At 53.7% G+C, this 24,654-nt stretch overlaps 1 protein-coding gene across 18 annotated transcripts in view; it reads left to right on the top strand.

Moving 5' to 3' along the window:
- EPS15L1 (epidermal growth factor receptor pathway substrate 15 like 1) overlaps window positions 1-24,654 on the top strand; it is a 106,112-nt gene that overhangs the window by 39,046 nt on the left and 42,412 nt on the right. For all 18 annotated transcript variants that reach the window (XR_015166536.1, XM_086408646.1, XM_086408639.1 and 15 more), the window contains 9 exons: window positions 1,469-1,528; window positions 4,928-5,161; window positions 9,207-9,364; window positions 11,086-11,242; window positions 11,531-11,616; window positions 14,301-14,373; window positions 21,442-21,603; window positions 22,108-22,305; window positions 24,266-24,430. Coding sequence is in view for 17 of the 18 variants with exons in the window: in XM_086408646.1 (XP_086264772.1) it covers window positions 1,469-1,528; window positions 4,928-5,161; window positions 9,207-9,364; window positions 11,086-11,242; window positions 11,531-11,616; window positions 14,301-14,373; window positions 21,442-21,603; window positions 22,108-22,305; window positions 24,266-24,430 (1,293 nt within the window). In the remaining variant the exon portion in view is untranslated. The remainder of the gene's footprint in view (window positions 1-1,468; window positions 1,529-4,927; window positions 5,162-9,206; window positions 9,365-11,085; window positions 11,243-11,530; window positions 11,617-14,300; window positions 14,374-21,441; window positions 21,604-22,107; window positions 22,306-24,265; window positions 24,431-24,654) is intronic.

Raw genomic sequence — 24,654 nt, forward strand, 5'->3', positions numbered from 1 at the left:
GTTGGGTGGGGTGGGACCGTGGAGCCAGGAAGGCCTGTGTGTGCTGTGTTTTGGGGAACGCTCCTCTTCCTGAGCTGCTCTTCCCTAGCTGAGACCATGGACGTAAAGCGCTCAGCCCAGTGCCAGGCACTTGAAAGGGCATCCGTGTGCTTGAGGGGACTGTGAACTGTTTGAGGGCCCTGGAGGTCCAGGTGGAGTCCCAGGACGATGGGCTGGGGTGTGGAGCCCAGCTAAGGGCACAAGGCTCCCTGTGCCAGGCGGAGCGGCAGGGTCTGAATGCTGTCAGTGGGGTGAAGTGGGGTGAGAGTGCGTTCTAGGGCAGGTCCTGAGGTTACCCCGGGGACAGGACTGGAGGCAGGGAGGCCAGCTGAGGCTCTGGCCTCTGTGGAGTGATGGAGTGGCCCAGGCCAAGGACATAGCAGCAGGAGGTGAAGAGGAGGGCCCACACATGACAAGCAGCCCTGAGCTGAAGCAGCTCGTGGCTCACTGGGTGCGGGTACAGCATCCATAGCATCGTGGGTGGACCCTGGCCCTTTGCCTGGCTCTGGGCACTGGTGTCCGAGTCAGGCCGGCCCCCCTACTGGTCCTGGATGGCTGACCTAGGTCACGAAGCTCATGCCTTGATTGTACTTTGGAAAACCTAGCACACGACATTTGATCTGTGCCTGCCTTGTCTTTCTGGGTGCTAGGTTGACCTGGCATAGTTTGTGGCCTCTTTCTCACCATCCACTGATAGGGGAGAGGAGGCACGATCCCATAGTCCTACTCATGGGCATGCCCATGGCCCTTCCCAGCCGTGATGGGGCTGGGGTGGGGGGGAGGGTGTGTGTGTGTGTGTGTGCATGTGTGTGCACGTGCAGGGGTCGGGCTTGTGTTCAGAGCCAGAGCTGTACTAAAACCAAAGACTAAAAACCAGATTGCTGCTGCTAAGTCACTTCAGTCGTGTCTGATTCTGTGCGACCCCATAGACAGCAGGCCACCAGGCTCCCCCGTCCCTGGGATTCTCCAGGCAAGAACACTGGAGTGGGTTGCCATTTCCTTCTCCAATGCATGCAAGTGAAAAGTGAAAGTGAAGTCACTCAGTCGTGTCCGACTCTGCAACCCCACGGATTGCAGCCCACCAGGCTCCTCCGCCCATGGGATTTTCCAGGCAAGAGTACTGGAGTGGGGTGCTGTTGCCTTCTCCAAAAACCAGATTAGACGTGATTATAATCATGGTCATTTGTTAGTGAAAATGATCGTCAATATGGTGGAAAGGATCTTGGAATTGACAACACTTCATCGGATGATGGCTTTTCAGAGAACCTAAAGACTGGTTTTTAAATGCACTTTGATTTCCTTGTCTTAACCTGGGTGTGCAGTCAGAATGTGAGTTCTGGTGGGCATGCCTGCCACCACACAGGCCCTTCCTGCCTGCGGGAAGCCCAGGTACCGTCCCCCACTAAGCCTTGCTGCTCTTCCCTTGCAGGTCTGGGACCTCAGCGACATCGACAAGGATGGGCACTTGGACAGAGATGAGTTTGCAGTGGTAGGTCCCTGCTGAGACTCTTTTCCCCACCCTCCTGAGGATGGAAATGTGCCACTCGTGTGGGGATTTCTGGACTTTTTTCTTTCTTTTTTTATTGGAGTATAGTTGCTTTGCAATATTATGTTAGTCTCTGCTGTACAATGAAGTGAAGTAGCTATATGTGTACATATATTCCCTCCTTCCCACCCTGGATTTTTTTTTTTCTTGTTTATTTATTTGGCCATGCCTTATGGCATGTGGGATCTTTGTTTCCCCACCAGGGATGGAACCTGTACCCTCTGCATTGGAAAACCATAGTCTTTAACTGCTGGGCCGCCAAGAAATTCCTCTTGTTTAATTTTTTAAAGAATGTTTATTTTGACATAATTTGGGTTTAATTTGACAGACTTCTTTTGAATCTTCGCTCAGATTCCCAGTGTTGCCATTTTACTACAATGACTTTCTTTCTCCTTCCCTCTCTTCCACTCCTTGCCCCCCTCTCTCCTCTCATTGGCATATGAGGGTATACAGGCATATATACACACACATTAATTTTTCCTTTGAACCATTTTAGAGTTTCAGACATGGGCCTTTTCATCCTGAAATACTTCAGTGTGTATATCCCCAAGCCAGAGGATTCTCTTAAGTTACCACCGTCTAATTCAAGATCAGGAAATTGGCACTGACATTGTGTACTATTGTACTATCTGTTATTATAGGTTATATCATATATGTTTTGTATATATACACATATATATATTATGTGTATTATTTTATTAATCTGTTGTCTAATTTAAGGATATTATTCACATTTTGCCAGTTGTTTCCCAAAATGTCCTTTATAGTGAAGGAGACTCCAGCCTCCTGTGTCTGTACTCCTGTTTCTTGTAATCTAGGTCAGCTCCTGCATCTGTCTTCCTGTCTTGTGGTTGTGTGGGCATTTTTAAGGCCAGCAGTTTGTAGAGTATCCCTTGGTGAGGGGTTGTCTGCTGTTTCCTCGTGATGATCCAGGGCATGTACTTCTGTGGGACAGGTCCCCACTGAGGTGATGCTTGTTCTCCCCAGGGCACAGGACATCCACAGGACGTGTGATGTCCTATTACACGTCTTTGACCTTGGTGTCAGCCGTGATCGAGGTCAGTGGAGGCCTCGGGGCTCTCTCTGCAGTTACTGTTTCCCTTTGTGCTCGGTCTTCATGAGAGACGATGCGTGGAGACGGAACACGCTGCACCCTTGCGCCTCTCACCTGCTAGTTGTCACATCCTCCCAGGAGTCTCACCTGAATCAGTCGGGTTTCTGATAGTTGCCTTATGAGGATTTTCTGGTTTTGTCATTCCTTGTACATTTTCTAGCTCGCCCTCTACTGCAAGGGATTTGTTCACATCACAGTGGACTTAGGGACGTGTCTCCTGTTCTCTGTTCCATGGTTTAGAATCCTTTACTCGAATGATTTATTTTGCCCAGTGGGAGCTCTTGCAGCCCAACCCCTTTGTCATTTGGTCACATGGTATCATTCTTTGAGCATCTGCTTACTTCTGTCATGATGTGACGTTCCCGGCTCTTGCTGTGTACCCATTCTCTCAGCTCGTTATCAGCCATTGCTCTGGGACCCCCAGTTCCTTATAGTGGAGAAGGGTATTAGAGACCACGGTCTGGGCTCTGGAGTGCTCAGTGGCCCCTGGATGCCACTGCTTCCTCTGGCCCTTTCAGCAGACAGAGCTGGGAAGCAGGTGTATATGCAGACATGACCACCAGGTGTCCCGATGGTTCCATGTCAGCTTCTGTCCATGCCAGATCCCTGACACTCCTGGCCTCTTCTCCTTTAGCAGCAGTGCTAGATCTCTGCATAGTTGGGGGCCCTTAGGTCCCACAGGCCGCCTTCCTATGCAGCTGGCCTTCCTGCACACCCCTGCAGCTCCCCACCCACTTCTCCCCGCTGCCTGCTGGGCTGACTTTGCCTGGCCCCCATCTCCCCACCCTGGGCCCAGGTCATTCCATCCCCTGTTTTTCTTTCTGCCTTCCCTTCTCCTCATTCTCATCTTTGATCTTTCTATCCGCTTTATGACATTTATTCACTCATCTCATTCCATTAAATGTCAAATGAAAATAGAATAAAGTAGCCCCTTATAGTTAAGAACAATGCTTTAATAAATAGTAATTAAGTTCAGGGCTTCCCGGGTAGCTCAGATGGTAAAGAATCTGCCAGCAGTAAGGGAGATCCGAGTTTGATCCCTGGGTTGAGAAGGTCCCTTGGAGGAGGGCATGGCAACCCACTCCAGTATTCTTGCCTGGAGAAGCCCCATGGACAGAGGAGCCTGGCGGGCTACAGTCCATGGGGTTGCAAAGAGTTGGACAAATTGAGTGACTAAAAGGCACACACATGATTAACTTCAAGCAAAAAAAAAAAAAAAGCTGAGTAATCTGATAATTCCTAAGTAATAGAAAAACAATGAAATACAACAATATCCATCTTCTGTTCCAGGAATTTTCAATGTATTTAAGATGAAATTTTACAATATACAAGTGAATTAAAGCTTGTTACTATCTTACTATACAGTGGTATAAAGCCTTTGAAATTTTAAATTTCTAGATTAAATTTAAACATTTTCCAAGAAAATTATAAATTTCTCATGTGATTCCATTCATACTCCTTCACACCCCACACTGCTCAGTTGTGTTTTTTCCCCCAACACACATCAGCTTCTCTGAGCATTTTCCGTGTTTCTCTGTCATCCTGTTCTTTTCACTGGCTGTCCATTATTATTTTTTAATTTATGGTAGAATACACGTAACAGAATTTATCATTGTAGCCGCTTTTAGGTTTGGAGGTTTAATACACTCCTGTGGCTGTGCAGCCATCACCACCGTCCGTCATCAGAGCTTTTTGACCTGGCAGAGCTAAAGCCCTGTCCCCATTAAGCACTAATCCCCAAACCCCTCATGCTTTATTTTTATATTTCTTTTTTTTCAAATATATTTGACTGCCCCAGGTCTTAGTTGTGGCGTGCAGGATTTAGTTCTCTGGCCAGATCCCTGACCCTCCTGTCCTCTTCTCCTATAGCAGCAGTGCTAGATCTCTGCGTAGTTGGGGGCTCTTAGGTCCCACAGGCCTAAGACCGCGGGCCTTAGGTCCCATCTAACCCAGGCGTCCAGCAATGGGATCGTGGAGTTTTTAAGCACTGGACTACCAGCGAAATCCCTCTTTTTGTACTCATTTCAGTGTTGTGTGATTGAATGAACATCTTGGAAAATCATGCCTTGGTGGCATAGCTCATCAGAAAAGGTATATTTTCACTCGTTCCGTTTGGAAGCAGCCTCAGAAAGAGCCGTCTTCATGGCATGCCTGAGCCACTGAAGAGCTGCCCTCCGCCTGCCCTGGCGCTGGGCCTCGCCCCCAGATGCCTTCTTTTGTCCTCGCAGGCTATGCACTTGGTGTACCGAGCCCTCGAGAAGGAGCCCGTGCCCTCCGTCCTGCCCCCGTCCCTCATCCCGCCCTCCAAGAGGAAGAAGACAATGTTCGCGGGGGCTGTGCCCGTCCTGCCCGCCAGCCCCCCACCGAAAGACAGCCTGCGCTCCACGCCTTCCCACGGCAGTGTCAGCAGCCTCAACAGCACCGGAAGCTTGTCTCCCAAGCACAGCATCAAGCAGGCACAGGTGAGCGCCCTCTCGTGCTGGCACACCTCAGAGCGCCTGTTGGCACTGCTGCGTAGAGTCCCAGTAAGAGGTTGCTCAGGAGTGAGTCATTTGTGACCCAAGAAGGGTAAAGTCTGGGATTAAGTCACATCTTTATAGCACATGTCTTAGGCCATCTGGGTGCTGTGACAATGCCATAGACTGGGTGGCTTCTAAACAGCAGATTTGTTTCTCACTTCCAGAAGCAAAAGTGCAAGATCCCGGCGCCAGCAGACTCGGTGTCTGGTGGGGCCGCTTCCGGGTCCACAGATGGCTGTCCTCTCGCTGTGTCCTTGTACAGCGGAAGGGGTGCGGAAGCTCTCTGAGGTCCCTCTTACAAGGGCACACTAATCCTGTTCATGAGGGCCCTGTTCTCATGAGCTAGTCACCTCCCGGAGGGCCCCCCACCACTTCTAACACCGTCACACTGGGGCTGAGGACGTGTGGTGTATGAATTGAGGGGGTTGCAGACATTCAGACCATAGCAACAGGGCTTCAGAATTAACTTTCTCCTTCCCTTATACATAAACACCACCTTTCCCCAAACACACTGAGTGCACTCCCACCTCGGGGCTCTCTGCTCACCCCCTGGCCCTCCTTCCTCGGGCAGACCCTTGGCTGGGAAGGCACGCCCCCAGATTGCACCCTGAGGCACCCGGCATCGCAGGGCCTCTGCTCACAGGTCACTTGTCTGGAAAGCCTGGTGTGACCACTGCTGACCCTCTACCTGCCTTCTTCTAGCACACGTGGCCTGTTCTGCAGTTAATTATGTATCGTCTGTTCAGGTCCCCTCCTCACCCCCAGCCCTCTGCTGTTAGCTTTGTGAGAGCATAGTTAGTTCCTGATTATAATGTCAGTGTCAAGAAGAACCTCTGGTGCTTTGATGCTCAGTAAACACATGTTGAGTAATCAGATGATGGAGGGAGGCATCCGTCTCATGTTAGGAAAACAGGAGGGGGCTCCACCTCTCCACAGGACAGCTCCTTATTTGTCAAAAAAGATGCTTCTCCCTCTGGCAGCATCATGAGGAGCTCTTTATGAAAAGGCACCTTTGACGTTGTCTGAAACGTGCAAGAACAGGAGATACATCTCTGCCTCACTTGTGGTTTCAGAGGTGATGAACTGTGACAAGAAGGCCAGCCAGCACCACGTGTGTGTTTTCAGTATGATGGAGATGAGAAACGCACAAGAAAACAGCGAGGTCTCTTGATAGTGACATTTGAAAAAACCCCAGTATTATTTAGTTTTGGCTGCACTGGGTCGTCATTGCCGCACATGAACTTGCTCTGGTTGCGACAGGTGGGGCTGCTCTGTGGAGGTGAGCAGGCCTCTCGCTGTGCCGGCCCCTTGTGGAGCACAGGCGCTGGGGCACATGGGCTTCGGTAGTTGCGGTGCACGGGCTTAGTTGCTCCGGGGCATGTGGGATCGTCCTGGACCGGGGATGGAACCCGTGTTCCCTGCACTGGCAGGTGGATTCCTAACCAGTGGACCACCAGGGGAGTTCCAGTGATCGTGACATGTATTTAAAGCTTGGTTTTCGACTTGTGAGGCTCAAGCGGCTTACATATCTTGGAGTTGGGGGGAAAAAAAGATATCAGATAGGGAGGAGGAGGCTTAGTCCTAGGAGCCTGTTGGAGAGGGAGGCATGGCCTCTGGCTGGTGAGTTGTGTGTGGCTCTTGGTGAAGGGCAGTTGCAGCTGGCCCCACCCAGGCACCTTTCCTAGCCTACCAGCTGTGCCCAGTACTTTCTGGGGCTGCTCTCTGGGGAGACAGATGATAAACTAAGCTTCAGATGATAAGCTTAGTTTACATCGGTAAACTGAGGAAGCTCCAGCAGTCCTGAGAAAGCAGAACTTGGCCTGGCCTGGAAGTGCCCGGGTGAGGAAGGGTTCCCTCCTGCAGGTGGTGCCAGCTGGAAGGCCCCTGCTGCGGTGACATCTGAGCTGACATTTCAACAATAAGAAGCTACCTGAGGACTAGCGCCTGGCCAGGCTCTGAAGTGGGGATGTTCCCCGTGTCCTTGAAACAGGAAGAAGGCTGGGGCAGAGTGAGCCAGGAGATGGTGAACTGGACTCAGAGAGGTGGGGCTGGGCCCAGTGACTTAGACTAGCATGAGCTGCTGTTTTCCAAGACCCAACACCTTTTAAAAAATTATTTATTTATTTTTGGTTGTGCTGAGTCTTTGTTGGTGCATACGGGCTTCCTCTAGTTGCAGTAAGTGGGTTGCTGCTCTTCATTGCGGTGCTCAGGCTTCTTAGTGTGGCAGCTTGTCTTGTTGGGAAGTGTGGCCTCTAGGTGCACCAGCTCTAGTTGCTCCACAACATGTGGGATCTTCCTGGATCAGGGATCGAACCTGCGTCCCCTGCATTGGTGGGTGGGTGGATTCCTATTGAATGTACCACCAGGGAAGTCCCAGACCCAAGACCTTGAGTCTGCAGAATTCTTGCCGAGAGTTCTTAAGTACCATAGGTTAGGTCACATGTGGTGTGTTTCACTGACAAGGGAGCAAGTGGGGCTGAGGTTGCTGATGGGGGCAGCCCACCCCCTGGTGGTCTGGTGACTCTCCCCGGATCCCAGGAGCATGCTGCTGACCCCACCGACTAGACGGTGTACTGCTGGCCACGGTTGGGGGTCAGAGGTGGGGGTCTGTGTGTCCCCTTCCGCAGGAATAGGGGCAGCTTGTGGAATCACAGATATGAGAGCAGGCATCTCTGTGGACCCACAAACTCCATGCCTCCCCCCGTCCTCGATCCCTGCTACTTTCCTCATCCCTAGGCGAGCAAAGCCCTACCTGGGCCCCCAGAGGGCCAGTTACGGGGGCCCTGACCCCATGTCTCCTGCATTGGTAGGCAGACTCTTCACCACTGAGGCACCAGGGAAGCCCTGCCCTGGCCCTGGCGCCCCCTGGCATCTGCCCTTCTTGTGTAGGACTTGAGCAGGTGGTGTGAGGAGAGATCACACGTGCGCTGGGTGACTGACCACCGAAGTTGCAACACGTTGCTGGGCTCTCAGCTGCGTTGGCCGCAGCAGGGCCCTCCTGGGTGGTGGTCGTGCTCCTCTGAGGCCTGGGCTCCCACACCTGCACTGCGGACTCTGGGTGCCAACCTGCCCCATGGGCGCAGTTTTCGTGTCAGCCCACTCACTGCGTGGCAGTGCCTTGTGTGTGCCGACGCCTCCCAGGGGGGTCTGCTGTGTCTCAGGGAGTGGGCTCAGGCTCAAAGGAGGATGGAGTGGGGGGTCTGCAGCTGCGGGCCGTGAGGCTGGCCTTGTGGCAGCAGAGAGCACCTGCGGGTGGAAAACGGGGGGGCCGGGGAGGCGGCCTGGCCACCGGGCCGGTGCTCGGGAGACAGGCCTTCCAGAAGGAGTGGTCAGGAGGGTCCTCTCTGGTGCACTTGAAGCCTCCCCCTGGCAGGGGTACCAGCTTTCCCTGTTTCCCAGGCAGCGGGGTGGGCGGGCTGTTGGCAGATAGACCTGCTGGGTCTTCACCTTTCTCTCGGGACAAAGGTTCAGGGTGCTGTGATGGGGTTGCGAGAGGCACAGACGGGCCATTGGGTGAGACTGACCGAGTCAGCACTCAGCTTTCTGAGCCTCAGTGTTCCCATCTACAGACCGGAGATCCTGTCTGCCCGTTCGCCTCATGGAGGGTCTTCTGCTGAAATGAGCACGAGAAGACTTTGATAGTGTAATATCTGTAGGTGATAAAAAGCCTGAGGATTTTTAAAAATAGAAGTTTATTTACTTATTTTTGGCTGTGCTGGGTCTTCGTTGCTTTTCTCTCATTGTGGAGAGCAGGGTTGTAGTCCGAAGACTTCTCTCTGGTCGCGGAGCACAGGCTCTAGGGCGCGCGGGCTTCAGTAGTTGCGATTCCTGGGCCCTCAAGCACAGGCTTAGCTGCTCTACTTCACCTGGAGTCTTCCCGAACCAGGGATTGAACCCATGTCTCCTGCGTTGGCAGGTGGATTCTTTACCACCGAGCCACCAGGGAAGCCCCAAAGCTTGAGAATTAACGTCTGAAAACCCCTTTCAGCCAACAGTGAGCTGGGTGGTGCCGGTGGCGGACAAGATGCGATTTGACGAGATTTTCCTGAAGACCGACCTGGACTTGGATGGCTATGTGAGCGGCCAGGAGGTGAAGGAGATCTTCATGCACTCGGGCCTCACCCAGAACCTTCTAGCACACATATGGTAAGGGCGGACAGACGGACCTCTGCTCCTCAGCACTGGGGGCCTCACTGACCCTCCCAGTGAGATTTGGGCTGTGTGTAGGCAAGGCCGGAGCGGGCGGCTGTCAGGGCCGAGTGTACGCCCGTTCCCTGTATTCCATGCGTGTCCACGTAGTCTCCTCCAGTGGGAAGGCTTCCTGTTGTGTCCCTCTGGGGAGCTCAGGGGCGATCTGAATGGCCGGGGCCAGTTCTTGCTAGTGGACCTGCAGCTTTCAGCACAGCCACTGGAGCTGCAGGCGCTCGATCCGGACCCCTTGGGGGTGCAGTGTGCAGTGAGGATGCCAAAGGCTCCAGCAGGGCCACCCTGGGCCTCAGGGCTGTGGCCACATCCCTGAGAGGCCCTGCCCCATGAAGGTCAGTGATACGGGGTTGGGGAGAGGGAGGCTCCAGTCTGCACCTCAGGACCGGTCAGGGAGCCATCTCCGCTGCCCGTTTCCTCCCGGGCCGGCAGGACAGTCTTCACGGCCCTGGGATGGCCAGCAGTGGCAGTCACTTCCTAGCTTTCTTCTCGGAGGGGCGAGTCCTCTCTTAGAGGGCTTTGCCTGGGGGCTGTAAGAGAATTTCCATGCAGCTGGAGGGATGAAGCCCTCTCAGCAGAGCTGTGACATTGACTGGGAGTAACTGGGGAAATAACTGTCCTTTGCAATAAGTGAGAGATGGCCGCATTGTGAGGCGAGGCCCTGCTGAGAAAACGGGCTGTCCCTCCTCAGGGAGCACGTGCCTCCCAGTCAGTCACTGGGGGAGGCCCAGCTCCTGGTGACGACTCGGGCGGCCTGCGCCCTTGGGTGCTGAAGTGCCTGTGAACGGGATTCGAATTATGGCCCGATCATCACATAAAGGAAGGTAATTTATAACATGGATCTCGACCTGTAAGGGCCGACCCATAAATGACATAATGAAATCACAGATATACTCGGATTAAAGGAAGGCACGTGGAGGGGGTGGCATACCGAGAGTGAAGGCCGAGGTCAGGAAGAGCGAGCTCTACACTCAACCACCGGCACGCTCAGAGGACAGTCTGGGGTTGTCTGCAGGCGGCTGGGGACTCGGGAGGGGGACGCAACCAAAGCAGAGATAACATGCCAGGAAGGGTGCAGGGACCGCATAAGGATGTGGGCCTGTCCCCTGCAAGTGCCCAGGGAGCCTGTGAGAACAAGCAGAGCGACGCTGCCCAGTGCACACGGACAGAGCAGCCGCAACATGTGGGCCAGAGCCCCTGTGCCTTCAGTGACCGGGAAACGGGGCGGGCCGGAGAGACGAGACTGCAGATTGAGAGCCGCTGTGGGCTGGGTGTGCTGCAGGACTGGCCCTCACCCAGAGAACTGGGAGAAATAGTTGCAGTTCAAGCTTTCCTATCCTGCCCTTGAATGGGAGCAAGAACAAAGATGTCTTAAAACCAGCCTTTAATAGAGACACTTAGTGGGATCTCTCCCAGCCCTGTTGGCTGCTGTTTGGGCCCGAGGCAGTTCTCCAGCCGGGAGAGGAGCCCCCTCCTGCCTGACGCTTGGGTTGGGGGCTGCTGGTGGGGGGGGGTGGCTGCTCTTCAGTAGGAAAGGAAGCGCAGGTGTGGTCTGTTGTTTTCAGTTCCTGTCACGGTCCATGTTTCAGAAGTGTGGGTTCCTCATACTCAGAACCGATGCTGGTGCTTGGGATGTGTAATCAGCATTGCCGTGTTTCTCCCAGGGCCCTGGCCGATACGAGGCAAACGGGAAAGTTAAGCAAAGACCAGTTCGCGTTAGCTATGTATTTCATTCAGCAGAAGGTCAGTAAAGGCATCGACCCCCCTCAAGTGCTCTCGCCGGACATGGTGCCACCCTCAGAGAGAGGCACTCCCATCCCGGTGAGTAGCTGCAGGTCCGTTCATTCCCATTCATTCCTCTAGTGTTCGCGGTGCTCCCCTCAGCCCGCCACCAGGTGGCGCCGGCAGCCCACCGAGCAGGCAGGTGCTGGCGGTCTGCCCAGCCTTCGCCAGGGGCCCCGCGGGGTGTGTCTGGACTGCCCAGATGGTTTCCATCCAGGCTGGGGGATGGAGATGAATGATTTTATACCTTATTCCAAGACCTGTTGCCCCTGCTGTCTTATGAGGTCAACTTTGTGGTTTTAATTCTGTGTCTGAATTTGGTTCCAGGATAGTTCAAGCACTCTTGGATCGGGGGAGTTTACCGGGGTGAAGGAACTTGACGACATCAGTCAGGAGATCAGCCAGTTACAGAGGTATGCTAAAATGCCCCCTTGCCCTCCAATTCCAGTCTGTTTTCCCAGGTTGCTACTGGAAGCAGCAGAGGCTTGTGGACGAACTCTCAACTTGGCCATCACGAGTTTGTTCAGCAGGAGCAAAGGGACACAGATTCTCCCAGGTTCCTGAAATGACTTAATGAGCTCAAGTCCTGAGCCCCTCAGTGGGAGCCAGTGTGGGTTGTGGGGTCTCCAGCACTGAGAGCACCCCATGCCCTCCGCAGGAAGGCATAGTATCCAGACAAGTAAAGCAGCTAGTCTCAGGTGGCGAGACTGTGGCCTAGGAGGAGCCGCTGGGCTCTGAGAGAGAGGCCTCGTGTCCAGGTTTCCACCTTCGCTTCCAGCGCCCACCTGTAAACAAGGGCTTTGGTGGCTGTGTCTGTATTCTCAGCGTATGTGGTCTTCTGTACAGCAGCATCCTCTTACCAGCTTATTCTGGGGCCGGGGGGTGGGGCGTAGCCAGTTAAGGACCAAGGGCACCCGCCGTCCACCAGAAAGGGAGTGTTTCTGGGCCGAAAGTGGAAACGGTGTCACTTTGCCAGAGCAGGTGAGGCCCTGCTCACAGCTGGGTGCCCCTCGGGCATGGTTTGCACCTGACTGGAGCAGAACTCTGAGAGGCAGAGGCAGATCAGATATCGTGGAAGACCAGTTGGGTGGGTGTCTGGCTGGCCACTAATCTCCTGAAGCCAGATTCTCTGCTTCATGCTCAGCCCAGAACATGGCTCCTGTTCTGTCCCCAGCTTCCCCGAGGCCAGATTTCCAAACCAGAGATCAGTGCAGGCAGCCTGGCAAGGCAGAGAGGGTCTGTGAGGATGGAGGGCTAGTTTCTTAGAGCCAGGGTGAGGCTGTTAATCAGGCGTGCAGATAGAGGAGGGAGGGGACCCTCTAACGTGAAGGTTGGGGTCTTGGTGTCTGTGTCAGGCCAGGACTGCCTCTGCACAGCTGCGCAGCCTTGGGCAGCCTGGAGCATTTCCCAGTGAAGGTGAGAGGCGAGCGTGTGTAGAGCAGGCCTGTGCAGGAAGCCTGCCTGGGTGACCTCGAGAGTGACCTTCAGGCCTGTTGCCTGGGGGCGTGGCAAACTGGCGCCTCTCCCCGGGAGACGGGACCCCGTCTAATGGATCTGAAGGGGACGTTGTATTGTTAGGTGGTCCTTAGACTTGTGGGAACGAATATGCAAGCTCTCACGGTTGTTTCATGTCTGACCCGGTGATCCAGAGGAGGCCTTGCTGAGTGAGTGCTGGGTTCCTGGCAGGGGAGGCAGGGTGCGTTGGCCACGTGAGGTTTCTGACACGGAGGCAGCCCCTTCCGGCACTTGGTGCATTCAGGCTGCTGTAACAAGCCGCCCCAGACTGAAGGGGCTTACACAGCAGATACATAGTCTCCTCATCATGGAGACTGGGGGTCCAGATAGAGGTGTAGACAGATCCAGTGTCCAGTATGGTGTGTCTCCTGGTCCACAGACAGCGTCTTCTTAGGGTGTTGTCACATGCTGGAGGGGCGCGGAAGGTCTCTGGGGTCTCTTATAAGGGCACTAATCCCCGTCCTGGGAGCCCTGTCCTCATGACCCAGTCACCTCCCAACAGGCCTACCTCCTAACACCATCACAGGGGGTTAGGGTTTCATTGTATGGACTTGGGGGAGGGGCACACAAGCCTTTGTCTCTCAGGAGAAGAGCCAGGCTGGTTGCTGCCGGGGGTGGGGAGCTGTCTGCAGCTGAGGTGGCAGACAAGGCCCCAGCAGGGACCCGGAGTGCACAGCGGCCCACCACAGCCTCCTGTGAGCAGTAGCCGGGCTCAGAGACCCTCACCCACTCCTTGTGGCCAGCCCTCTGGAGTCCCTGGCCCACTTTGCATCACTCTGGACTCGACCGTGGCTCCCCCGCTGAGCTCTGCCTCCCTGTGCCCATTGACAGGAATGTTTTGCCATCACATTGTCCCCTCGCAGGCCGTGTCCTCGGTCCTTCCTGGTCGTCCACTGTGGGACACTCCACCCCCTTCCTTACCCCGTTGGGTTTCCCTCTCGGCACTTAGATTGTGTGCATTCGTGTGTTCACCTGTCCCCTGTGAGCTCCTTGAAAGCCAGGCCCCTTTCCACGTGTCCTCGGTGCCTGGTCTCCTGAGAAGCAGGCACTCACCATTCATGGGCAGGCGCACCAAGGATTTAGAGAGCATATTCATTTTCTCTTGCTGTGTATGGAATGGCTTAAGACAGCACAGATTCATTCGTGTGCAGCTCTGCAGCCCGGGAATCCAGGAGGGCTCAGCTTGGCCCCTGCTCAGGGCTTCACAGGGCCGAGTTCAGGGTGCTGTCCAAGTTCCTCAGAGCTGGGAGGCTGGGGCCTCCTTTCCTACTGTATGTTGGTGGGGCTCATTCTGCTCTGAGGGGCGGCCCTGTGCCGCTCTCCTGTGACCCCTCCATCTTCAAAGTCAGCAGAGGCATGTCCAGCCCTTCTCACCCTGAACGTCACTCCAGCACTCTCTACTTTCAGAGGCTCACGTGACCATGTTGGGGGCCAGGCCTTGTGGCATCCGCAGGCTTCACCCACACTTGGAGGGGAGGGGGTGACTAAAAGCAGACGGTCGTTGGGGAGAAGTGTGGGGGAGACGGTCAGCTCGTGCCTCATGCCCTCTCTTTGTGCTTTCATGGACTATTCAAACACACAGAGAGAAATACTCACTGGAACAAGACATTCGAGAAAAGGAAGAGGCAATCAGACAGAAAACCAACGAAGTACAGGTAAGCACGCGGCTGGTTTTAGTAGGATGGACCTTGTATCAGATGTGGTTCAGGGACTCCCGGTGGGGGTAGTGGGGCAGGGCAGAGGGGGCAGTGTGGCGCTCATTGGAAACTCAAGCTTTTAGGGATTTACAAGTGATTTATTTTGAGTTTCCCATAACCGTAGATAGTGGGTTTTTTTTAGAAAAAAGATATTCACGTAACGTAGCATCCATTCTTCTGAAGTATATAATTCAGTCATTTTTAGCATATTCTTTATATTGCTTAACCATCACCTCTGTCTAGCTCCATAACATTTCCATCACCCCGAAAGGAGATCCCATCACCATTAACAGTGACTCCCCATCTCCTCCTCTAGCCCCTGATAAGCTCTTTTCTGTCTCTATGGATTTGCCTCTTGTGGACATTTCACAGAAAGGGAATCATACTACATCCCATCCTTGACGTCTGCTTTCTCCCACTTAGCCTGAAGTTCTGAGGTTCAGGCAATGCTCTCTAACCTGTTCTCGGGACGGCCCTGCTTGAAGAGTCTCCTTGTGGAGGGTGGTGACGATGGACACTGGGGGTCTGAGTTGTTTTTCAGTTATGTCCGACTTTTTGCAACCCCATGGACTGCAGCACACCCAGCCTCCCTGTCCCTCACCGTCTTCTGGAGTCTGCCCAAGTTTATGTCCATTGAATCGGTGATGCCATCCAATCATCTCATCCTCTGCCACCTTCTCCTTTTGCCTTCAGTCTTTCCAAGCATCAGGGTCTTTTCCACTGAGTCGGCTGTTTGGGGTCTGAGTGCCAGGGCTCAAACCTGGCTCTTCTTAGCAGCTGTACGCTTTTGGGCTAGTTATGTAACATCTCTAGACCTTACGCAACATTGGTAATGAGTGTTCCGCTCCTCCAGGCAGTGGGCTGGTGCCCGGGATCTGGCAGGCGCTCACTCATCTGGGCAGAGTGAGGCTATGCTGGAAACACAGTGGTCAGTGCCTAGGAGCCGCACCCTCGAAGACACCTTGGTTCCCAAGATGCCTCAGGTCTCAATGAATAGAGAATGGCCCTGCCACCAGGGGGAAACGCGAGTTGTCTGTCTCCACCCGCCCGCCCCCCCCCCCCGCCCCGCCCCAAGAATGCCTACTGCTGGGCCTGTTGGTCTCTGTGTGGGGCCTTTGAGTGCTCTGAGCTCAGAGCTGGGGGGAGAGGAGTGAGGCGGAGCAGTCAGCACTGTGGCCCCAGCGTGGCTCACCTGGGGGACTGCGGGAGCTGGCTCAGCCTCCCGGCCTCAGTCTTCCCGCCGGCAGCTTCCCGCCGGCAGCGAGGGACAGTGCCGGGAGCAGCGTCTGGCCGTGATGTGCAGGCCCTCCCACCACCCTGAAGTGGGTGCTTCTTCTGGGCCGCCTCCTAGGGCGGCAGCACCCGACTCCGTGAGGCTCAGGGGTCTGGGCAGCACTCTGTCGCCCTCCCCATCCCCTGTCCCACGAGGGCTGGGGGATGTCATGAGACACCCAGCGGACTGGCGACGCGCAGTGCCCGCTCACCAGGCAGGAGGTGTCCTTTGTCACAGCTTCCATCTGCAGGCGGGGTAGGGTGGGTTCTCATTGGTTCACACATTGCAGTGTCCAGACGCTTCTTTCCTGGCTTCTCACTCTGTACACGCTGGCATCAGGGGTTGGGCCTTAGATGGTCCCCTGGTATGTTTTGGATCAAAAGGCAGGGAACCGCCTGCCTCTGTCGTCATATTTTTTGTTTTGCTTTTTTGCTCAAGTAAGCTGCATCATGTATGAGGCCACGGGTGAAGGGACTATTTTTCTGGGTGTTTGCTTGTTCTGGTGTATTGCTGTCATCTCAGCCCTCTGATTTCTACCCATGTCCTGGAACTGCCCTCCCGTATCACTCACTCTCCACCCTGTTTGGTGCAGGGACGCTGGTCTCATCCCCCATCTCCCCTCGGCCCTGGCCCAGCCAGCCACTCGAATGCCTGGCCGGTCCTCCCTCTCGTGTCTTTGTCATTCCATACGGTCTGCTGTCCCCGGGGATCTGGGTGCTGTGACGTCCTTGAACTCCAGGAAAACCAGTCCCCAGGTCCTCGGCGATTCTGAGAAAGCCGTCAGGTCAGTCTGGTGTCTGGAGGTGCTGTCCCTTTGGTCTGCACAGCAGGCTGGATGAGGCCCCCCCAGAACCTTGCTGCTGGGCTCTGACAGCACACTCCTGTAGCCTTTGAGATGTGGTGTCCCTGTGCACCCCACAGCCCCTCGGAGCTGGAGCGGGGCCAGTGCCAGCCAGGCCAGCCCCTGCTGCATGGGAGCCTCATTTGTACTCAGACCAGGATGGGGCTCTAGTCTAACGAGATGGCAGCTCCTTAGGCAGCAACAAAACACTATTTATTTATTTATTCAGGCCATGACATGTGCAGCATGGGGGATCTTACTTCCCCGGCCGGGGATTGAAACTGTGCCCCCTGCATTGGAAGGCAGAGTCTTAACCACTGGACCACCAGGGTCCCCTCAGAGCACTGTATGTATTAAAGCTCTTTTGTGAGAACCAGGTTTGACTCCGGTTCCTGTTGCCTTTTCCCAGATGGGTTTGTCCAGGAGATCATCTGTCATGCCTGCCAGCATGGGCTTCAGAGGGCCTAGCATTGACTAGGAGGCCTTGGTCCTCAGGCCAGTTTATGTTGGGTTTTAAGCAGTGGGAGCTTCAGCTTCTGCCCCCAAAGGCCCCCCTTCCCCCTCCTGCCTGAGGGGGTCTCTCCGTTTCCATGACTATCGTCCTAGTGAGGTCCTGTGGCATCTTTGCCTGGTTTACCGTTCTGTTTTGTGTTTCTAACAACAGCTTTATTGAGATGTAACTCACATACCTTACAATTCATCCATTTAAAGTGTATAATTCGGTGGGTTTTAGAATATGCACGAAGTTGCACAGCTGTCCCCACAGTCAATTACAAAACATTCTCATCCCTTCAAAAAGCGCCTCCATACCCATTAGCGGTCCCCAGTCCTTCCCGGCCCTTGGCATCCACCAGTGTACCTTCCGCCTCTGGATTTACCTGTCTGGACATTTCCTGTCAGTGGAATCATATACTGTGGCCTTTTGTGTCTGGCCTCTCTTCACTCAGTGTAGTTTCAAGGTTCATTCATGTTGCATGTATCAGTGCTTCATTTCTTCTTCTTTTTCTTTTAAAGATTTATTTATTTATCTTTTATTTGGTTTTTATTTATTTTTTATTCTCTGTTTTATTTATTTGTTGTTGACTGTGCTGGGTCTCCGTTGCTGCGTGTGGGCCTTTTTCACTTGGGGTGAGCGGGACCGCTCTCTGGTTGGGGTGCGGAGCACAGGCTCTAGGCACGCGGGCTTCAGTAGTGGCGGCTCACAGGCTCCAGGGCACAGGCTCAGTAGCTGTGTGCACGGGCTTCGTTTCCCTGCTGCATGTGGAACCTTCCCGGACCAAAGACGGAACCCATGTCCCCTGCATTTACAGGCACATTCTTTACCACTGAGCCACCAGGGAAGCCCCATAGCTGACTCTGTGCTTCACTGTGTGGCTGCACCGCACTTTAGTCATCTGTTCACCAGTTCATCGCTATTCGGGTTTTTCTGTTTTTTAGCTATTGCAAATGATGCCACTGTGAATATTAACGTGCAGGTTTTTGTGTGGACCTGTGATTTCACGTCTCTTGGGTATGTATATTTAAGAGTGAAATTGCTGGGTCACTTGGTAACTCTGTGTGTAACCCTTGAGGCAATTCCAGACTGTTTTCCAAAGTGGCTGCACCATTTCTCATTCTCACCAGTAATAATGCATAAGGATTCCAGTTTTGCCACATCCTCGCCAACACTTGATGTTAGTCCTATTTTTTTTAATAGCCTTCCTAGTGGGTGTGGAGTGGTATCTCATTCCCCATAATGCTTCCCCTAATGATGGTGAGCATCTTACCATGTGCTCATTGGCCATTTGTATATCTTCTTGGAGAAAGCCAACTCATCTCCTTTGCCCATTTTTTATTGGATTATTTGCCTTTTTGTAGCTGAGTTGTTAAGAGTTCTTTATATTTTCCAGATAAATTCTCTTATCAGTTAAATGATTTGCAAATATCATGTCCCCATCCTTAGGTTGTCTTTTTGCTTTCTTGACGTTGGTCCTTTGAAGCACAAAAGTTTTAAATTTTGATGAAGTCTGGCTTATTTATTCCATTTTTTGCTCTTTTAAAAATTTTTTTTAATATTTTGGCTGTGCCACTCGACCTGTAGGATCTTAGTTCACCGGGGATGAACCTGTACCCTCTATATTGGAAGTGAGGAGTCTTAACCACAGGACCCCCAGGGAAGTCGCTACCCTTACTTTTGGTGTCATATCCAGGAACCCATTCTCAAATCCAAGGTCACAAAGATTTACCCCACATTCTCTTCTAAGAGTTTTGTAGTTTTAGCTGTTAAATTTATACTTTTGATCCATTTTGAGGGAATATTTACGTATGGTGTGAGGTAGAGGTCCAGCCTCATTGTTTTGCACGAGGAGGGCCAGTTAGATCCTTTTCTTGAAGAGACTGTTCTTTTTTTCCCCTCACTCAATTGTTTTGGCACCCTTTTCAAAAATCAGTTGGTCATAGACATGTGGATTTATTTTTGACCTCTCAGTTCTGTCCCACTGATTCCTGTCTCTCCTTATGCCAGAATCACACTGTCTTGATTGCTGTTGCTCTGTAGTAAGTTTTGAAATCAGAAAATACGCATCCTCAACTTTGGATTTTTCAAGGCTGTTTTGTCTGTTCTGGATCCCTTGCATTTCCTTTTGAGTCTTGGAGTCTGCCTGTCAGAAGACGACTGGCATTCCAGTTGGGATTGACCTGGGTCTGTAGGTTGTCTGGGTTTTTTTTTCTGTCTTCTCTTGGCTCAGATACCTCCTCCACTCTGACCCCGGCATCCTTCCTAACCAGCAGCTGGCAGTCCGTCTTCCCCTGGGCTCCTCCACGACTGCCTCTGTGTTACAGAAAGAGGCCCAGATTCCTTGACGTCCCGCGTGCCGAAGCTGCTGGGTCTGACCCTCCTTCTTCCTCTGTCTCCCCGCCTCCACCGTCACTTGTCCTTCCCTTGGATGTGGCGGACCCACGTTTCCACTCTGCCACTAGCCTCCTCTCAGAGACATTTGGCTTTATCCCTTCCAGACTTGTCACGCTCAAGGTCTGTTCTTCAAATTAGAGGTCAGGGACAAGGAGACTGGGCAGCAGAAAACCCAGTCCCACAAATAACTCAGAGATGTGCTTTGGCGGACAAAGAGGAGCGAGCCATGACTTTTTGTTGTCAAAGCAGGGAGAGGGAGGGACTTCCCTGGTGGTCCAGTGGTAAAGAATCTGACTTCCAGTGCAGGGGGTGCGGGTTCGATCCCCGGTCGGGGAACTGAGATCCCACAGGCCGAGGGGCAACTAAGGCCAGGTGCCACAGCTAGAGAGTCCGCGCACAGCCTGAGATCCCGCGTGAGACACCTGAGGCCCGACACAGCCAAACGCGTGAATACGTATTCCGTAAACACTAGAAAAGCAGGGAAAGGGAGACCCTGCACCCCCTTTGGGTTGTGCTCTGAAATGACGTCAGCCTCTGGCAGCCCCAGCCGGTCCTGGGGATCGGTCTCTCCACTCCTGTCTCCCCGACCCCCCAGGGGTCACCTCGAGTCCACCGCTCCCCTCGAGTCCTACAGCCACCCCCGTGCCCAGGCTGCCGCCGCCTTGCCCTGGGCCACAGCTTGAGTCCCTGCCCCAGCTCCACTGCTTCCTCGTGTCAGCCTCAGGCCGCACTCTCCCCTCCCGCTCTGTCTCCTTTAGTTCTCTGCCTTGCAGGTAGATGTGACATTCACCTGGTTGAAAATAAGACAGAGACGCCTCCTACCCCCCACCCCCACCCCCTTTCCCCCACAGGCACAGTCCGTCAGCTCCCGCGAGGCCTCGCACAAAGGTCTTGTGTGTGTTTAAGGAGAGAGATCTGTGCCTGTTCTTGCCTTCCTGTGTGCACAAGTGCTGGTGTGCCTCGCACGTGCATGCTCTGCCGCGTGCCTTGTTCTTTTTGCTCTATAGCTCGGCCGCAGGGTGCAGTGCCCCTCAGGGTGCGTTGTGCTAAAAGTCCAGCCAGCTCCGCTTGGAAATTTACATCGCTTTCAGATTTTGCCATCATAGACAGTGCACATATTCACACTCGCCCTTCCACCTCTAGGATCCTTCCCCTGGAAGTCTTAACAGTGAAGTCCGAGGACACCTGCACTGGCTGTCTTGGAGCCAAGCTCCTCCTACCTGGAGGAGCTTTAGCGGTTGGGAACCATCATGTCCTGCTCCCTGTGTTCAGCCAACTGCAGGGGTTTCTGGCTGCAGAAGCCAATGGCATCTGTGGCGTGGCATGTGACCTCGGGTGCTCTCAGCCTGCTCTCCTTTGATCCAGGTGGAGCACGGCATCCTCTTCTCTTACAGGTCCTCTGTGGCCCCCTCTTCTCTTCACCTTCCTGGCTTTTTTCCTGGCTGCCACCTGCTCATCCTTTGGGTCCACGTGCTTCCCTGGGCTCTTCCCCCCTCATGCAGCATTGGTCTGGTCTCCCCACGCCCCTGAGACCCTGACCGACAGCACCCAAGCTGTCCATTCATTTCTCCTCATTTATGTCTGACTAACGCCTCTTCCCTCCCCGCTCATGACCACCAGTCACTGAAGTGCTCCTCTTGCCAGGAACCCAGCCCCTCTGCTGGTGCCTGGCCTCTCTTAGGACGTCAGTAAATACTTCCTGAGGGCCTTAGTGAGAGACCGAACTGGAGCCACTGCACCGGGATGTGTGCATTGTTTGCTGTGGTATGTGTCGTTCTGTAGGCCATCTTTCTATTTTTTGAAATAATTTTTATTATTTTTTGGCCATACTGCACAGCATGCAGGATCTTCTGTTCCCCAACCAGGGATTGAACCCTGGCTCCCTGCAGTGGAAGCTTGGCGTCCCAGCCACTGGACCCCCAGGGAGGCCGTCTTGGGGGCTCCGGCCTCGGCTGTGACAGTTAGCTTGGACGTGTCCCCATTTTAACGAGTCTTGGGTAAATTCATGTGACCCTTCCCTAGGAATTACAAAATGATTTAGACCGGGAAACAAGTAGTTTGCAAGAGCTGGAAGCTCAAAAACAGGATGCCCAAGACCGCCTGGATGAAATGGACCAGCAGAAGGCCAAGCTCCGAGACATGCTGAGTGACGTCAGGCAGAAGTGCCAGGATGAGACCCAGATGGTGAGTCATCATCTCCCTATGCCCCAGGCCCAGCAGGAGGAGAATGCTTTTTGGGAACTTCCCTGAGCTCACCATGACCTTGAATCAAGGCTAAGACATCCTACTGGTTTAGTAGAGTTGTTGAACGGATCATTTGAGAAAGTGTCCAAGCATCTATGGCCTGACCTCCATCTTAGCCGCCTTGTCAGACATATAAGTGTGAATCTATGTGTGGACACACCACCCTGGCCCATGGACACAGCATGCCCATCTCACCTCCCCCGGGTGTCTTTGCTGCTTGTCACAAAACAGGGAGGCTGTGACCTCAGCAGATCTCTGAGATGAGGGGATGTTCAGCCTCAAGGGACAGACAGATTGCTGATGCCTCTCCCACATGTGGGGAGGAGTCCCTGTAAGGAAGCCAGGCATCCACTTTTTGGGCTGGTATCTCCCTCCCTGGGTCAGCTCATCTCAAGAAACACGAACCAGAATTCTTCCTCGAAGTCGCATTTCATCTCATTTCAGATTTCCTCGTTGAAGACGCAGATCCAGTCTCAGGAATCTGACCTCAAGTCCCAGGAAGACGACCTGAACCGGGCCAAGTCTGAGCTGAACCGACTGCAGCAGGAGGAGACTCAGCTGGAACAGAGCATCCAGGCTGGGAAAGTTCAACTGGAAACTATCATCAAGTCCCTAAAATCCACTCAAGATGAAATCAACCAGGTATCTCCAAGGGGGTGGGGTGGGGCAGGGCCTGCCACCCCTGGCTGGGGCTGGGGGTGGGAGTGGGATGCGGCTTCTGGGGTCTCCTGCCAAGCAGGGGGGTGCCACAAGCACAGCAGTTACGGAGGTGTGTGCGACCGCGGTCCCAGGTGTCTGCGCTGCAGTAGGTGTCTCCGTGGCTCCTGCCCACCTCATCCACATTAGGTTCTCTCCTTGGGAGGCTTTGTTCAGCCTGAAGGTGAAGTGCTGAGAACCCCCAGCATATGTTCCCCCGTCATGTTGACTTTGGTCTTGTGGGGTCCGCTTTGCCTCACCAGCCTTCTGCTTCCCTGCTGGAGCGGGTGCGGGCTGACTGAGCGCAGGACGTTAACTGGTTTGAAGAGAGTCTAGGTTCAGGACCTGTCTCAGCAGCCTGGGTCCTTGCACACGCAAGAGGACAGAGTCCAGGATGCTTTCTGTCCCGGTGCAGCTCAAAGGCGGCACAGCGAGGAGGCCCCGCCCCCTCAGGAGCTCCGCCCTCCCTGGCCCTCTCTGGGGAGAAGGCCCCAAGGCCTGTGGCCGCTGCCCTGCGTGGAACGGCCAGAGGCCTCCTTGCTGGCCCTTGGATGTCCCACCTACACACTGAAGGTTATGTTTGACCTTGGCAATATCAGAATGCACATCTGTGCTTCCTTTTTTGACTGAATTGATCTCTTGGCTCTTTTTGCCAGTTTACAGGCAAAAGTTGATTACAAACTCAAACCTCTTTTGGGGTTTGGTGCTTTTTGGGGCTTCCCTAGTGGCTCAGATGGTAAAGAATCTGCCTACCATATGGGAGACCTGAGTTTGATCACTGGGTGGGAAGATCCCCTGGAGAAGGCAATGGCTACCGTAACTCCAGTATTCTTGCCTGAAAAATTCCATGGACAGTGGAGCCTGGTGAGCTACATACAGTCCATGGGGTCACAGAGTCGGACACGACTGAGCAGCTAACACTGACAGTGTGCTTTACTGTTAGTTAATATCTGTAGAGTCTTCTCCCACTCAGCCTTGTTGTTGTTGTTCAGTCGCTCAGTGTCTGACTCTTTGTGGCCCGTGGACTGCAGCGCTCCAGGTTCTTCTTTCCTTCACCATCTCCTGGAGTTTGCTCAAACTCATGTCCGTTGAGTTGATGATGCCATCCAACCACTTCATCCTCTGTTGCCCCCTTCTCCTCCTGGCTTCGATCTTTCCGAGCCGAAGGGTCTTTTCCAGTGAGTCAGTTCTTATTAGCATCAGGTGGCCAAAGCAGTGGAGCTTGAGCATCAGTCCTCCAGCCTTTATAAAACAGCAGCCAAGACATAAATGTATGTTAGTGATAATAATAATGATATTAAACATGATAGCTACTACTTACTAAGGCCACCCTGCCAGACAGTGCGAGAGGGCTCTTACTCATCAATTCCATTTTTGAGAAGAGGAAACAGGTGAGGTCACCAGTGTGCAGGAGACAGTTAAGATAAAGCCGGGTCTGTCTGCCTCCACAGATCACCGTCCTTTCCCTGGCCTCGCATGCCTTCTCCAGGAACAAGGAGGAGCAAATGGGGCAATAAAAATCCCGCAAAGTGAAATGGCTGCTGAACACCACTCTGAATAAATAGTGAATCTGGGTTTTGTCCCATTTCAGTTCATTCCAAATCAGCAAACGTGTATTTGAACACTTGCCTCTCTTGGGGACCGGGGATACAAAGAGGCCGCCTGAGGGCAGCCAGAAGGGGGTCTCCCTCTCTCTCTCTCTCTCTCTCTCTCTCTCTCTCTCTCGGTCTCTCTTTCTCCCTCTCGGTTTATGAGCAGCCTCAAGTCTTGTAAACTTGGCTCTGTAGACAGGTAATTCACTTATCTGCGTGAATCATCTGGGGCGGGATGCCCTGAGAGATAAATGCGTTGCCTGATGCATTCCGCCTGAACCCTCCTCCACGCCAACCATGTCTTCCTTGTCCAGGCCAGAAGCAGGCTCTCCCAGCTGCATGAGAGCCACCGGGAAGCCCAGCGCGGCCTGGAGCAGCACGATGAGATGCTGGACGGGGCCCCCGGCGTCAGCCTGAGCAGCCTAGCAGACCTGAGCACGGGCGTCTCCCTGACAGAGAGGGGAGGTTTTGGAGCCATGGTAAAGGTTGAATAAGTGTTTCCCAGTCCTGGGATTGGGTCCCATGTTGGGCCCAGAGAAGGCCCTTCCTGCTGGATCCAGCCCTCGCCAGCCTTAATCCTATCCAAGTGCAGGGTGTTGCTCATTTTTTGCAGCTGCTCTGCCTCTTCCCCACCAGCCCTGCAGCCCGGCATCCTCCGGGACAAAGCCGAGGATAGGCCTGGATCCTTTGTGAAACCAGTTTG

This window comes from Bos grunniens, chromosome 7 (genome assembly GCF_055505025.1).
Source record: "Bos grunniens cultivar Pamir isolate PY7600 chromosome 7, Bosgru_T2T1.0, whole genome shotgun sequence".
Lineage (NCBI taxonomy): Eukaryota > Metazoa > Chordata > Mammalia > Artiodactyla > Bovidae > Bos > Bos grunniens.